Source organism: Tyto alba, unplaced genomic scaffold (assembly GCF_018691265.1).
Source record: "Tyto alba isolate M040663 unplaced genomic scaffold, T.alba_DEE_v4.0 Super-Scaffold_32, whole genome shotgun sequence".
NCBI lineage: Eukaryota > Metazoa > Chordata > Aves > Strigiformes > Tytonidae > Tyto > Tyto alba.
In genome coordinates, this window is record NW_024881307.1 from 9,239,631 (window position 1) to 9,255,615 (window position 15,985).

A 15,985-nucleotide genomic window follows, 5' to 3' on the forward strand; every position below is an offset into this window, starting at 1 on the left:
AACAGGCAGAGGTGGGGCCCAGGGGCGGAGCCCGGAGAAGTGGCGGGGTGGAGGAGGGGTCAGAGGGCAGAGGCGGAGCCTCGGGGCGACGCGGCGAAGATTTGGGATGGTGAGGCGGAGCTACGTGGAGGGGCGGAGCTACGTGGAGGGGCGGAGCTAGGGTAAGGGGGGCTCAGGGGGAAGGGGTAGAGGCGGGGCCCGGACAAGGGGCGGGGCTAGGGAAGGGGCCTCGGGCAGAGGCGGGGCCTCGGGGCGGTGAGGCGGAGCCCGGGTAGAGGGCGTGTCAGGGGGCGTGTCAGAGAGCGGAGGCGGGGCTATGGGGTGGTGAGGGGGGGCCCCGGGAAGAGGCGGGGCCCTTTGGCGTTGAGGCGCCCGCCGGCCGCCAGATGGCGCGCGCGTAGCAGGCGAGCCGCACGTGCCCCGGTTGCCCTGCGGGTGCGCGCGCACCCCCGCGCGCGCGCGCGGGACCCCGCCCCGCCCTTTCCCCTCGCCCCGCCCCAGGCGCGCCCGGCCAATGGCGTTGCGCCTCCCGCCGTTTCCCCCCCCCCCCCCCCGCTTCCGCCCTCTCCCCTCTCTCCCTCCCCGCCTCCGCGACGTGGCCCAATGGGGACGCGCGCACCGCCGGGATTGGCGCGCGGGGCCCCGGCGCTGGCGGCCGCGCCAATGAGCGCGCGCCGCGTCCCGGCCGGGGCCTGCGCGAGACGCCGGGGCCGCCGCCGCCGCCGCCGCAGCAGCTCCCGGCGGGCCGGGCCGGGCCGCGACCATGGCGCGGCTACGCTGCGGGGCGCTGGGCTGGCTGCTGGGCTGGCTGCTGCTCTGCTGCCGCCTGCCCGCCGCAGGTACGGGCGGGCCGGGGGGCGCCCGGGCCGCGGCGTTCGTGGGGGGGGAACGGGGGGGCGGCCGGCGCTCGCCCCTCGGTGCCGTCCCGCCGCGATTCCCTCTCCCCGGCCCGCCCAGCTCGGTTCCCCGCCGCAGGCCGCGCGGACCCGGGCGGAAGTTTGCTCTCCCGCAGCGCCGGTTCTTAGTGACTTTTTTTTTTTTTTTTTTTTTTCCTCCCTTCATTTCCTCGCGTGCTGCAGGCTCCGTGGCTGTGATGTCGGTGGACGTGGGCAGTGAGTCGATGAAGATTGCCATCGTGAAGCCCGGGGTGCCTATGGAGATCGTCTTAAACAAGTGAGCGGCTATTCCTCGCCCCTGGTGTGACTCCGGTACCGAAAACGCCATGTGGGGGGCTCCTGCCCGCGTCGCCGGGGCGTGAGCCACCATTGCCCGTGCCGCCAGGAGGCAGTCGGTTAGGGTAGTGAGGGTTCAAGCAGTGCTGTGCCTCTGTTGTGACGCGAATATGCCCCTCTTCTAACTCGGGGTTTTCTGACTTGTTTCGTGCCCCAGGTGAGCGGCTATTGGGCGTCAGGCGGTTCAGTTTTTAACTTCATCTTCAGCGTGCTTGGTTGTACTTTGGGGGCCGCTTAAGCAAGCAGCCGAAAGCCCGTGCTATTAAGGTCATGTTGTTGTTCAAAGGTGGAAGAGTGTAGTGTTTTTTTCTTGTGCCTGTCCCGTTAAGAATCTGGATTCTTAGTTCTCCATAAGGGAACCCAGAGGTGGGTTTGTTTTGCTGCAGCTGTTCGGAACCCATATTGTTTGTGAAGCAAATAAAGCCCTCCCTTTCGCTTGGCTCTTGTTGCTGCGACCCGTCCCCAGGACACTGAATGAAAAACCTGCGGTTGGGAGAGGATGCACGGTCAGGAACATCCTAGTTTTCTGGGAGTCTGGACCGAGAGATGATGATAAATGGATTTTTCACCCAGCCCCCTGAAACTTGGCAGTCGTTGATAGAATGAGGGAACTGTCTTGCCTTGCTCGCTGGTGGAGGAAAGCAAAACTAAAGCTAGTTTTGTTTAAGTATCAAGCAGCATGTTCCATAAAGCTACTTGTAAGCACTTCTTCTTTGTGGCAATTCATTTTTTTTTGTAGCCTTACATTAGAGAATGGATAACGTGTTATGAGGCATTTGGAAGTGGGTAGTGTGCACTGAGTTTAGCAGACAACTTTATTTCGTAGTTCGCATAGTAAAATACCTCGGTGTGCCAGTGCATGAATTGGAGCAGAAGTGAGTCATCTCTTGTGAAGTTCTCTTCTGTCATGGGAAGAATAACAATCTGCCCACCGCAGCTTCAGTTGTGAATTGGAAAGATGTCTGTCTGTGTTTCGGTAAAGCACGTTCTTGGCCTGTGTCATGAGGGACATCAGGATGTGTGAAAGCTCTGAAGGGAGGTGCTGCTGTTGCAGCCCTTCAGCTGAACGGAGGCTGGCTTTCCTCTTCGTAGGTGATATCCAAGCACCTTCCCTTAAAAACAAACAATGTCCTCCCTCACTAGGGATGCTCACCTCTTCTGTCTGGTTTGTTCCTCTCTTCCTACAACAGGGAGTCACGAAGGAAAACCCCCGTGGCTGTTTCTTTGAAGGAGAACGAGCGTCTCTTCAGCGATAGTGCACTGGGAATGGTGAGAGTTCTCGTTACTCGTCGTGCCGACTGCAGTGCTTGCACGCAGAATGTGTGTTTCCGCTGCTGGGTTCCTCCTGACAAATGTCCGAGCTAGGAGGTTTTATTTCTTGTCCTGTACTTTTCATGTCCTTGGTGTGTTGCTGGCTTTCTGTACTGGCTTTTTGTGTACCAGTCTTGCGGTCCTAAACCCCATAACAAGAGTGGTTCGCCACAGCTTGGGAGAGGTTTGTTGAACAACAGCACAGCTGAGTGATGCGCCTTTTCTTTCTGCAGTCCATAAGGACCCCCAAGGTGGCATTCAGATACTTTCAGGATCTGCTGGGTAAGCATATTGATAACCCCCACGTGGCTCTGTACCGGTCCCGATTCCCAGAGCATGAACTGGTGAAGGATGAGAAGAGGCAGACCGTTATCTTCAAGCTATCCCAGTAAGTGGCTGCTTCTGGGTTCCTTTCTGATGTGACTTTGGCTACCAGGCTTCTACAGCTGACTCTGTTGTTGCTGAAATTTTCTTTCCTGTCTGTTTTTGGTAGAACAATACAGTATTCTCCAGAGGAGATGCTGGGGATGATCCTGAACTATTCACGTGGTCTGGCTGAGGAATTTGCAGGTTGGAAGGATTTCACTGTTTCTTGCAATATCTCTCCGTGTGTCTTTGTATATGATAGGATTTGAGTAGAGACAGAAGGTGTTGAAAAATCCACAGATTTTTAGCAACAGGGTGTTGGGTCCCTTCAGCTGTAGTCTGTAAGCAAGACTTAGGAGCTATCGAGTCATCGTTTGCTTCTCATACGATGCAAGTTTGGGGTCTTAATGCTATTCTTGGGGGCAGGTACCCGAGATCCCCCACAACCCTGCAGTGAAGAAGCCTTACTGGTAATCTCTGGAGAAAGACTAAAGCACTTTCTCGCTCATGCACGTGACTAGAGTGGAGGCACGTTGATAAGTAACTGCAGGGGAAGACGGAATTGGCTCTGTCGAAGTCTCTGTTGTAACTTGGCTGGATGTAGACTTGCTGCTGGAGCTGAACTACAAATAAAGAACAAAAACTGCCCCCTATTGTGAAACTCGCTAAAAGATAAGAGGCTGGCCCGCATTTGCCATGCTGTGTTGCTAGTGAAATACCACCGTAATGAAAATCAGGTGAATTTCATTGAAGTGTTTGGCTTGCGTTGGTACTAGGAAGCTGCATGTTGTTTGGTTAGTGATACCGAGGCCAGTCCAAAGACTTTTTTTCTCTGGAGAGTGAACATAATCCGGTGGTAAAGGAAGGCTGCATGGAGATAATACTTGTTGAAACCAAAGACATCCCAGAGCATTTGAGAGTATCTTAACACGTGAAACAGAGGTCAGTGGGCGCGTGGCTTTGTGAGAATCTGTAAAGTCTGCTTGGTTTCAACAGGACACAGGTTCACCCCTGCTGATCCTGGCTGCTGATGCTGCTTCAGGATTGCATTCTGTACGAGTCGCTCGTTACCTTGGCTTCTCTGGCTTTTAATGAGTTTTTGCCTGTGGCTACACTGATGGAAACACACGTTCCCTTCATCTCTTTCAGAGCAGCCCATCAAGGACACGGTGATCACTGTTCCTGCCTACTTCAACCAGGCAGAGAGGAGAGCAGTTCTGCACGCCGCTCGCATGGCCGACTTGAAAGTCTTGCAGCTGATCAATGACAACACTGCCGTAGCACTGAACTATGGAGTTTTTAGGAGGAAAGACATCAATGCCACCGCACAGGTAGGTGCAGTGGGGAGATGCGGGGAGTCCCGTGCGAGTGCCTGGATGTGGAGGTGAAGGTGCTGGAGCTAAAACCGAAAGGACTTAACTGTGAGGAAGTGGTCTCTGCCAGTCAAGGAGTCTCGTCTGTTGTCACGGGCTCCTCAACAAGAGGAAGAGATTAAATCCTGTGCGAATAAGCCCGAAAGCTTCTGGAGTGAGGGCAAGTGGCTGGGAGTTCCCAGTTTGTAAACCTGTGCTTGTTCATTGCCTATCAACCCGGGGTGGGGGGAATAACAATCGCAATTTTCAGAGGTATTGGAAGACCGACTCTGAAATACTTGATTTTCCTGAGGTTGAAGAAACTTTTAAAGAGCAAACCTTTGTTTTCTGATCTATATGATGGATGAAAAAAGTTTTCTTGTCAGCTCGTGTCAAGCGTGACCCTGAACATCTCCTGCGTTGGATCAAAGTGTGAGTCCTGCGGTTACAGAGTAAAACCAGGCTAGGGAGCGGATAGTCTTGGCCTGTATCAAGCTCGGACAGCAGTGGGTTCTTTCCTTATTCATGGGGGATATCCAGGTGTTTCTGCTTCACCGTCCCAGCTTCTCTTTTCAGAATATCATGTTTTACGACATGGGAGCAGGAAGCACCGTTTGTACTATTGTTACGTATCAGACAGTGAAAACTAAGGACTCGGGAACCCAGCCTCAATTGCAGATCCAGGGCATTGGGTAAGAATTCAACATGAGTTGTGCAAAACCCACAGGTCTCAGGAAAGAAACCCTTTGTTTCACAGTCTCTTCTGAATGTGGCATTTTGCAGTGAGGCTTCCGCACGGTAATTTGGATGGCAGAGTGGGAAGTGTTTGGAGCGAGAAGGCTCCAGCGGGTAATAATTCTGGTGTCCCTGTCTTGTGCAGAAGGTAACTGAGAACTTCCAGGAGCCCAGGAGGCAACCGGTGTACTTAATTTGCTTCAGGCTTGCTTTTTTTCATAGCCTCAAGCCTTTCGAGCATAATTCAATTTCCTGTCATCTTACCGAAGTTGAGCGTGTCAGTTTGAAAAAGCAGAGTATTTTAGAGAGGAATGCAAGTGCAGTGCATTTGCCAAATAAGGAGGGGGGTGCTGTGCATCGCCAGCCCAGTAATTTTAACTCCGAAACATTCATACTGCTCTTTCCAAGAAAATACCTGGGACCTGAGAAAGTTATCCTTCGGCTTCTCAGCTGTTTCGCATGCTCAGCAATAAGGCCTTTGCCATAATATAATGGAAGTTTCCTGCTCAAAGGCTGTTGCGGTGGTGCATCTTTCTTTGTGTCATTATAATGTCTTATTTTTTGGAACAACCGTTGTTCTTTCACAGTCAGTCACAGCTGGTAGTACTGCAGCTACCTTTGACCACTTGCTGCTCTGCATATTTGGGAAATTATACATGAAGTCTGTTTGTATTTCAACTCAGTTTATGTTGTTACATCTCCGTTTGCTCTTTTGCTCAGGTTTGACCGTACTCTTGGAGGTTTAGAGATGGAGCTTCGTCTCCGGGACTATTTGGCAAAACTCTTTAATGATCAACACCCTTCAAAAGACGTCCGAAAGAATGCCCGGGCCATGGCCAAACTGCTGAAGGAGGCCAACCGCCTGAAAACCGTCCTGAGTGCAAATGCTGACCACGTGGCGCAGGTCTGACCTCCTGTCACGGGATTTCCAGCTTGTTTAGGACTGAGGGCGGGCAGGGTTGATGACGAGTGCGTAGGAACGCTGTCCTCTGCAGCGTCGGTGTGCTCAAGAGCACCGTTCCTGGTGTTCCAGGAGTGGTGGTGGTTCCTCTCCCCTTGAGCCCACTTGGTAGCCCTGGTGATTGAGTGGACTGGAGGAGAATTGTTCAGGTGAAGTGTAAGTGATCTTTTACTGAGAGAAGCTGTCTGTTAACTCCACGTTCCGTCCTTTCATCACTTGGGCAATGGCAGGGCTCGGATGAGTGCAGTCAGGTCCTGGGTGCGTTAGGAAAGCTGGAACCTTTTGCACACCGGGCAAGTCAGGCAGAGATTTTGCTTGGAGAATGCTCTGCCAATAATCGAATTCTGGCTGTTTTTCTGGACAGATTGAGGGGCTACTGGATGACATTGACTTCAAGGCCAAGGTCTCAAGGCAAGAGTTTGAGGATTTGTGCTCTGACTTGTTCCAGCGAGTCCCAGGACCTGTGCACCAGGCTCTGAGCAGCGCAGAGATGAACCTGGTATGTTTAAGAAAGTGCAGTAAGCCTGAAGCTTCTGTGCCGGCAGCTGCGGTCACATCACAATCGGGTCATCGGTGTTTGCGTTGTCAGCACTGCTGAGAGGTACAGATGCCTGTCACTGTAGTACAGTGGTGGTGCTGCTGCACTGAGTTTACTTAATGTGGTGTCAGCCAGGAGTCTTCTGTCATGACTCTCTGTGCCTACCCACTGGAAACAAAGGACTTGGAGGAGGGGTTTCTTTCCGTTAAAAAAACCTTGACTCTTGGGCCAGAGGTTTGAAACACAGATCTTTTTTTGTCTTGGATGCTGGCCTGGTCTTGCTCCTGACCTTTCGACTCAGAACGCCTGGGAACAGAATTATTGCCGTTCAGGCTTTTCCTTTGAGTGCTCCCTTTAGAAGCCCCATTGCGGACTGCAGTTGGACCAAACGCGATGCGGTCCTTTGGAGAGACTTCCTGCAGTTTTAAATGCTCAGTGCTTGCTTGCCAGGGTGCTCTTGGGCATCTTTTGACTCTGGTATTCCGTGCAAGACACTGAATCACCTCTCAGAGTCCGGTTTCTGTCTCTTCTGGTCCAGCTCGCTGTCTGAGTCGCTGGCTCCTCTGGCATTACGCTGTAGTGTGTAATTTCAAAAGTCCCATGTTTCGGGTGACTTGAAGCAGCGGTCATGTTGTCCCTGTTTGACGGACCTGGCTCCAGGTTTCTCCTGTTGGCATGGCTTGTGCCAGCCTGTCTGAGATGTGTCAGGCTCTGACCTGCGCTGGGATGGCAGGATGTAGCACGGGTGTTGTCAGCACCACATCAGTGCATGGTGACTGGGGAGTGAGCTTAAGGAAGCCCTGAACTTAGCTTTCCAAAATTGCTTTCTCAAGACAAGGTGACTGTTTCCAATCCCTAGGATGGAATTGACCAGGTGATTCTAGTTGGCGGTGCCACACGGGTCCCCAAAGTGCAGGAGGTTTTGCTGAAAGCGGTGGGCAAGTGAGTATGTGAGGCCCCCTTCTAGTCTGTCTCCTACTGACAAGTTGCTGTTTATGGCAGCGGCTGCAAAGCTGATGTCTGTTGCTTTTCGCTTCGTAGAGAAGAACTGGGCAAGAATATCAATGCCGATGAGGCTGCTGCTATGGGTGCAGTCTACCAGGCAGCTGCTCTGAGCAAAGCCTTCAAGGTGAAGCCTTTCGTTGTTCGGGATGCTGCTGTGTTTCCTATCCAGGTGAGCCTTGCCTCGCTTTCTCTGGTGCAAGGTTTGGGTGAACGGGGCTGTTCTGGGAGAAACGTTGCGGGTGATCTGTTGGATTCCTTCGAGGAAGGAAGTTCTGGAGATCTCTCTGCCAATGTGAAAAAGAAAGCAGAAGGAAGTTGGCCCTGCTGCAGATGTGCTGTATCCCAGAAGCCAGGCATATAGAAACATCTGTTGAGAAGTGCTTGCCTGTCCCCCACCCTGTGCCCAAGGCAGAGCAGCCAAATGCCGCGGAAACTTCTGATAGAAGATGCCATAAAGGAAGTTTGCGGTTGATGAGTCGTATTTTCTCTTTGTGCTGCAGGTGGAATTTACCCGTGAAGTTGAGGAGGATGATAAATCCAGGAGTCTAAAGCATAACAAGAGGATTTTGTTCCAGCGCATGGCGCCCTATCCTCAGCGCAAAGTTATCACTTTCAACCGCTACACGGACGACTTTGAGTTCTACGTCAACTATGGAGATCTGTCTTTCCTGAACCAGGAGGACATGCGGTGAGTTGGGCCCAGCACCTGAGCAGACGGCTCCTTGGCAGTGCGGTAAGCCTGCCTGGAAATTTAATTGTCAGGCAAGCCTGTGTGTCTGACTGGGCACCGGTGCGTATTTGTAGATCTGTTCTCCCAGTTGTCTGCGCTTTAGCAAACCGAACCGTGCCAGTACCTTGCTTTCTGCAGTTGTCCATGGCTGCAGACGTGGCTGTGAAGAAGTGGTCACCCGTTCCTCAGCATTGTTATCTTAGGTTTTCCTCTATGCTTTTGTCTCTGTACCGTCAGGATTTTTGGTTCTCTCAATCTCACTACCGTGCGGCTAAAGGGAGTTGGGGACAGTTTCAAGAAGCACTCTGATTATGAATCCAAAGGCATCAAAGCTCACTTCAACATGGATGAGAGTGGAGTACTAAGTCTTGACCGGGTAAGCACCACGCCATCGTGATGTTTGTCGGTGCATGTATTTTCCAGTTCTGTCTCTCCCCGGTACTGATGATCCCTGCTTAAAACTAATTCTGTGCTCCCTTCTCCAAGGTGGAGTCTGTGTTTGAGACCTTGGTGGAAGACAAGCTGGAGGAGGAGTCAACGCTGACAAGTAAATGCTGAACTTTGATATTCATACTGACTATTTTTTACGTTTTACCTGCGGTAGCTGGGTTAACTAAAGCATATCACCGCTCTGAGCGGAGCAAGCTCTGCGGTTTTGGAACGTGGAAACTACAGGCTTAGCCGTAGCCTCTGATTGTATATACAGCACCAGAATATCTAAAAGTCCTTTGCAAGTGGCTTCTGGGTGCTGCCAAGAGCTCTACAATGTCACGTGCTCCTAAGGTGACCATGGCATGCATCTCAACATGAAAAATAGGCGTCGTTTCCTCTTTGTTCGGCCACAGCTGCTAACTTCAGGTCTGCCTTGAAGGGAGGTCCTGCATCCACAGCCCTGCAGCATTCTCCCTTCCCATTGTCTGGGTTGTAATGCCATGATTTGTGCTTTGCGTTGCTTGGGTTTTAGAGCACAGACTTCCCTACAGAGAGGAGTTGAAAATCAGCGTGTTTGGAGGTGGAGGGGAGACGGGGGGATGGCTAATGCAGCCATAGGTTGAAGCTTTGTAGTCGAAGTTACACATTTCACATCACATTCCAGCAGAGGTAGAGGCCCCACTTGCCTGTGCACACAAAAACACAAAGTGGGGTCAGGGAAGGATGAGTTCCTGGAGCGTATGTAACTATCCTACAGTGCCAGGGGAGCTCTTTGGTGATCATTATGGTTGTGAGAGAAAGAACCAAGAGCTGGAGATGACTTTCTTCTTCCTTTTAGATACATAATGTTCTGGATTTTTTTTTTTGTCTCCCATTGACAGAACTTGGAAACACCATCTCAAGCCTCTTTGGGGGTGGTGGCCCTACACCAGAGACTGGAGAGAACCTGACAGACTCGGTTCAGGTGAGCCCCAGGGTGACTGCTAGCAGGAGGGAGCCCCTGGGTCTTGCCACGGCTGCTGAAGAGGCAGCGATTCGTGTGAGCAGAATTAAAGGTGCCTGGCAGCATGTCAGGATTTTAAATATTTTCAGAAAATGCGATATTCCTCTTGGGTTTCGCGTGGCGTGCGTTTAAAGAAACGTGTGATCTTTTGCTGGCAAGTCCAGCAGTGGTGGGCTAACGTTACAGGACTTGTTTCTGGGGAAGCCTCTCGTTTCTGAATCGTCCTCGTGCACTGTGGGTAGGTTTCTGCCTGTGTGTCGTCTGTGCAAGTGTCGCTCCTTGCTTTCTCCCAGACCATATAGGTCCAGTTGCCGTTACGCTGGCAGTGGTGATTAGGCTTCCTTCTGGTGAGATGAAAGCTCCTTGTCAGAGCCGTGTCCTGCACTGAAGTGACTCAGTTAATACTCTAGCTCAGCACAGCCCCACGCTGATGGCTGCAGTTGCAGTCACGGTGACTGCTGGTTTTCATACATAGGTTTTTCGGCAGAGAATTTTGTTCTGTGAAACATTGGGAATTTATACATTAAACCCCCTGTTTTGGTTTCCCCTTTGCTTGCCTGTGACGACCAGGAAGAAGAAGAGAGCCTAGCAGAAACAGGTAAAGAAGAGCAGGGGGAGAAACAAGATCAAAAAAGCAGTGCAGAAGATGCTGGTGAAGAACAGGGAGAAGAGAAACAGCAGTCTCCAGGTCAGGCAGAAACAGTCCCTCCAAAAGCAGAGTCGCATAAAAAGGAAGAAGGCGAGAAATCAGAGTCTCAGGTGAGCATCAGATTGAAGGAATGGGACTGATTTTGCTGTCTGAGGGGTATTTTTGAAGCTAATACAATTCCTATAGTGCTTCATGGAATTCTTTCCCTTTTGGTGCCCTGCCTTGGAAGAAGTTAAAGCATCAGCGAATCTGTTCCCTTGCTTGAGAATGTACTTCATCTGTTACAGGATCCCAAAGAAAATAGAGAAAGCACAAAAGAGGAAGAACTGTCCAAAAGTTCTGGTGACAGCACAGTTACCAAAACGGAGGAAGAGAAGAAGATCAAAGCGCCCAAGAAGCAGAAGCTTGTCCATGAGATCACCATGGAACTGGATGTAAATGATGTGCCTGACCTCCTGGAGGATGAACTGAAGAGCTCGATGAAAAAGTACGTTTGAAATGGCTCTACTGGGTTAAAGCTCTAGATAAAGGAGGGGAGTTGCCTCGGAATGGCGATCGCTCACGTAGTACCGATGTCCTCAGAAGCTGATGTGTATGATATGGTGCTCACCTGAAGGCACTTGCTACCTTTGATGTCTGTTCTCTTTGCATGTTAGACTCCAAGACTTGACGGTCAGAGATCTAGAGAAACAGGAAAGAGAAAAATCTGCCAACAGCTTGGAGTCATTCATCTTTGAGACCCAGGTAGGAGGGGGATATAAAGAAATGAGAAGCGACTTACACAGCTGGGCTGATCTGAGCACAGGGGAGTTGTTTGAGCTGGGGGAAGCTGATCTGGAGAGCCTGGCTCTCACCTTTCGGTCACATTTTCTGCTACCGTTAGGACTCCAAGCCCACGCGGACTCAGGAACTTGATGTGGAATGAGTGCTTTCCTTCAGTGCGTTTAACACCTTAAACTTGGGGTTTCTGGTACCCCTTATGTGCACTTTCCTGTGTGTTTTGGAACAGTTGCACTCAGGCTGGAAAGAAGCTACAGCTTCTTTTAGAACTCTTGGAGAGAAGAGGCAATTAATGTTAAGTGCGTGTGAAATAATGGTGGTTGCAGCTTTACCGTCAGGCACCTGGCGTGTGGGTGTGTCTATATACCCGGTGTGTTACAACTGTGCTGCTAGTAATGCTGGGAGTGGGAGCTCGTGTCTGGGAGGGTTCAGTGAGAATCTCCTGGCCAGTGCAGGCAGCACCCCAGGAGTTCCAGCCCAGTTGCCAGTGGGTGACTTGGTGGTTTTATGCTTCCGTGCTTAGTGGCATTTGACGGGAGTGCTTGCTTTGTTGTTTTCAGGACAAGCTTTACCAAGAGGAGTATCAGTTTGTCTCAACAGAGGAGCAGAGAGAAGAAATTTCCAAAAAGCTTAGCGAGGCTTCCAGCTGGATGGAGGAAGAGGGCTATACGGCTGCAACTAAGGTATTGCTGCGTGTAGTCAGGATGCCAGTCTGCTGTAACTGGCATAGAAATTGCCCCGCAGGCTGCCGAAGTATTGATCCATCTTGATCTTTTATTACCTGGTTCTTGAAAGTTTCTTGCTTCCTCAGCGCATTATGCCCAGAACAAAATATGAAGTTGTTCTTCCAGCCTAGGGTACGTCTTCAACAGCTTCAGAAATACTCTGTTGATTCCACGTAAAGTTCAGTCATGCGTCTCTCTTTACTGTATCAAAACAGTATATTTGCTAGAGAAAACAACACAAACTGCAGTTTTGACTTCTGAGGATTTACAAAGTTAGCTAGTGAGCAAACTAATTGTTGCCTTTCCCCTCTTACCCGCTTGCAGGAGCTGAAAGACAAGCTTTCAGAGCTGAAAAAGCTTTGTAGGAACCTCTTCTTCCGTGTTGAGGAAAGGAGAAAGTGGCCAGAACGCCTGGCTGCGCTGGAGAGTCTTCTCAACCACTCGACGATCTTTCTCAAGTAAGAGCAAGCTAAGCTGTTAGGGAGGAGAGTTGTGCAGCTGGTAATACAAGAGAAGGCAACAGAACTTGACCAAATGGCACGTGGTCTGAAAGCCACCACTGCTTCTTGAGGGAAGAAGACCAAAGCCCTGCTTCCTAGTCCTTGGTTCTGCAGAAGGTCTTAACAGAAGCATACAGGCTCTGTTCAGACTGGGGGGACAGGGAGTGTCCAATGCTGTACACGCTGTTTGCAAGCAGATTTTTCCCTCTTGGTCCTATGGACTCGGCTCCTTCTATCTTCCCTGTTTTTCTACTCTCATGCTAGCTGCATTTGCTGGCTCTGTATTTCATTCTTAGCATCCAGAGACTGATTTAGAGATCTGTTTCCTGCAGATGTAGGAGACACAGGTGCAAAAAACACTAACTGGTTGGTATGTGCAGTGACTATTACTGTGATTGCTGGGGTTGTAAACAGAGTTGCCGATGTGTAGCCTGAAAGAAACTTTCTTCTTATCTTTAAGGGGAGCCCGAATGATTCCAGAGTCTGACCAGATATTCACAGAGGTGGAACTGAGTACGCTGGAAAAAGCCATCAATGAAACAACAGTAATAAAGGATTGAATGAATCTGGGGGAGGGTGGGGATGGCAGTTTGGGCTGTGTTTCCTGTTGTGTACTTTCACTCAAGGTCATGGAATAGAGTGTGTGTGTTGTTCCCATGCTGCCAGCAAAGATTCTGTGTGTTGCGATGTTTTCTACTGTCCAGCTTGACCCCAGACTGCTTTGAGGGGATAATGATTTTTGTGCTGCGTGTGGAGAGTTGTCTCCAGGAGTGGCGTGGTGTAGCCCAGTAATCTGGCCGCATGTAGTTTTTAAAAGCAGACACTGGGTTTTGTGAGTTTTGTTTCTTTTTGTCCTATGTCTGGAAAACTAAGAAGCTGGTGGAAATACAGCAGGGAGCAGTGTTATCCTGAGTAAGATAGAAGGCCTGGGAGGGTTGACTTTGAGGCGCTGGTGATATACAGTGGTTCCTGAAACCCAGAAGCTATTAAAAAGCACCTCGTCCTTCCCATCCCACAGATCTGGAAGAATGAGACGTTGGCTGAACAGAACAAGATCTCTCCTACTGAGAAACCTGTCCTGTTGTCCAAAGATATAGAGCTGAAGATAGCAGGCCTGGACAGGGAAGTGCAGTACCTTCTGAATAAGGCCAAGTTTGCAAAGCCCAAACCCAAGAAAGAAAAGAATACCACGAAAACCGATTCAGGCAAGAATGCTACAGCAACGTCTGAGACTGAGAGCACTATCCCTCCCACGGAGGGGAAACAAGAAGGTAAGGAGCGAATGGAGAGCATGTGCGTAACTCGTAGTGTGTGTTTACTACGTGTAACACGCTCGTATTGCTCAGCCTTGAGTGAAGGGGAGCTAAGTGAGTGAAGACAGTAGGTAACTGTAGGGTTAAATGATCCTCCTCTTAATTTTCAAAAAGGCGGCTGGGAAAATCTAGCTATGGCAGTGTCCTTTTCCCCCCACCATTTGTTTGGTGTTTTTTCTGTGAGGGAACAGAAAATATTTATAAATGTCTTAAGATGGTTAGTCAGTATCTGTCTCTTTGGCCGGCTGCCTGCCTGCCTTATAAGAAAGATTAAGCCATCAGTTGCGTTCTGGGTGTCCAGAGCCAAGTATTCAAGGTTGTGTCCTATATCAAGGAAAAGAATGAGCTGTTGATAAGCGATTTGTGGCTTAGGTGGACCCCAGAATTAAACCAAAACAGTCTATTGGGACACTAGGACTTGGAGTTTTCTGAACTTTTTAAGATCCTAAGTTTCTAAGCGCCCTGGTCCTTTTAAGTCTACACTGCTGTTTGTCAGCTAAGTTGCCTGCCTGTTCCTCTGACTTGAGAAAGAGATCTGGCTTATAGTCACAGCTCCAGAGGGGACTGGCCTGGGCAACCAATGACTCTGGTGCTTCTAGGGACATAAAGCCTGGCAGACAGAGGCGGTGAGACGTAAAGAGCAGATCTGTGATGCTTGCCCGAGTGCTGTAGAGGGATGCGCCGTGAGAGTGAATTATTATAATCCTGTTGAGCCACCACGGCTGGCTTGTTTGTAAACCTCCCTGCTGGTCACCTCCTCTCCCCGCATCTGTGTATTCTCCCTTAACTTCTGCTTCTTTCCGCTTTAATTGTAGGCAAACCTGAGGATGCCGGTCCAGCCAAGGAACCTCCTACAGCTGAGAAAGTAGCAATAGACGATGAGCCTGGATCAAACTCCGGTGGGTAAATGTTTGGTTAACGGTTTAATGTACCACGGCCTCCTGCCTGGGCAGCTGCTCTGCGCCTCTGTCACTGCAGCTTGTGGCCAGGCCTGCGGCTGCAAGCCTGCGTTCGGTGGCGGACGAGCTGGTGTGCAGGCGCACGTGTGTTGGGCCGCTCCTGTTGCGAGGGTGACTGTTCAGCAGGCGGAGGGCGGGACCGTCTTCAGCTCTCGGGAGCCGAGTATCAGGCCCCAAAGCGTCCACCCGACTTCTGTCCCACAGACAGGGTTTGGTGGAATGCTTCATATCGAGGGCTTTCAGCGCTGCTTTGGATGCTGTAGGAACTGTTACAGTGTGTAACTGAGTTCGCTTCATTACACAGGGTCCAGAAAAGAGAAGAAGACAGAAGCTGGAGGAGAAAGCAGGAAAAATGATGAGTTATAACACCCCTGAAATCCCACTAGTGTCAACATCTATTTATTTCATGATTACTTTGTTTTTATAATGGACCCGGTTAGTCACGATATAAATGGAACACAACCAAACAGTCTGACATCAACATGGGATAGAGATGTAAATTTTCTTATTTCTTTCTGGGGATTTTGCCGCTACTAACTTAGTGAATTGGTTTTTTTGTTTTTCTTCTCTTACGTGTTTAAAGGTGGCAGTTACGCCCACCGAGAATTTTCTCTGTTTTGGTACAGAAGTCACCGAAGTGACTTGTCTGTGGAGAGAAAGCAGTAAAAGAAACACCAGAAGTGTTAGGAAGTAACTTGGAAGGTAAACTCTGTGCCACGCCTTCTCTGGTGAAGAGAAATGGGATTAATGCAGAAGTACATGTAGCTGAGACGGTGTTGTCTTTGCGTATGAGGGCCTAGCTTAGAGAAACTGCGTGGTTTCAGCTGATGGGAGGCGCATCCTCATTCGATTGCATGGGGAGGTGTAAGAGAATTGTGCAGGCAGACGCTTCCATCTTCAGAATACAGATGAGTGTATTTTCCATAGGCTGTTGCTAAAACTATCTCTAGCTGTGCTCTGGAGCAGAGACCGAAACGCATGAATTGAGACTGGACAAAAAGATTCTGTTTATAGTTTTACTAGAAAATCAAAATTTCAGAGCTGGCACCGCTGAAGGCGAAGGAGAGGGAAAGAAGGAAGGTGTTAGCATGTGGTGTCGTCAGAACAACAGCCGCTGAGAGGCCAGAGGGGCGGCACAGGGTGAGGCAAAATCAGAACTGGCAACCTTAATCGTAGCTATCGTCCTTCCTCGGTATCTCGTGTACTCGGACTGGCTTCATTGTGAGCTTCCCTGTCCTCGGCCGCCTGCCTCCTCGGGACGGCTCCTGCTGCTGCAATACACGAGTGGGGGCTTGGCCCGCCTCGCGTGGACACCTGTGAATGTGCATCTGATGTTGTTCTCCATTCCGGCCTCTTCAACCAAAAATAAAAATTACACTTCCCGCCAGCCTCCT

At 50.4% G+C, this 15,985-nt stretch overlaps 1 protein-coding gene across 1 annotated transcript; it reads left to right on the forward strand.

Moving 5' to 3' along the window:
* The first annotated feature begins 684 nt into the window (after positions 1 to 684).
* On the forward strand, positions 685 to 15,978 carry HYOU1 (hypoxia up-regulated 1). Its single transcript, XM_042800592.1, has 24 exons — positions 685 to 839; positions 1,080 to 1,173; positions 2,423 to 2,501; positions 2,777 to 2,931; positions 3,037 to 3,113; positions 4,059 to 4,240; positions 4,838 to 4,953; positions 5,717 to 5,900; positions 6,322 to 6,456; positions 7,355 to 7,437; positions 7,537 to 7,669; positions 8,001 to 8,188; positions 8,468 to 8,606; positions 8,717 to 8,777; positions 9,544 to 9,626; positions 10,236 to 10,424; positions 10,602 to 10,801; positions 10,971 to 11,058; positions 11,655 to 11,777; positions 12,144 to 12,277; positions 12,780 to 12,864; positions 13,338 to 13,590; positions 14,448 to 14,531; positions 14,896 to 15,978. The coding sequence occupies exons 1-24, from the start codon at positions 764 to 766 to the stop codon at positions 14,955 to 14,957; spliced, it is 3,003 nt and encodes a 1,000-aa protein (XP_042656526.1). The 5' UTR covers positions 685 to 763; the 3' UTR covers positions 14,958 to 15,978.
* The last annotated feature ends 7 nt before the right edge of the window (positions 15,979 to 15,985 follow it).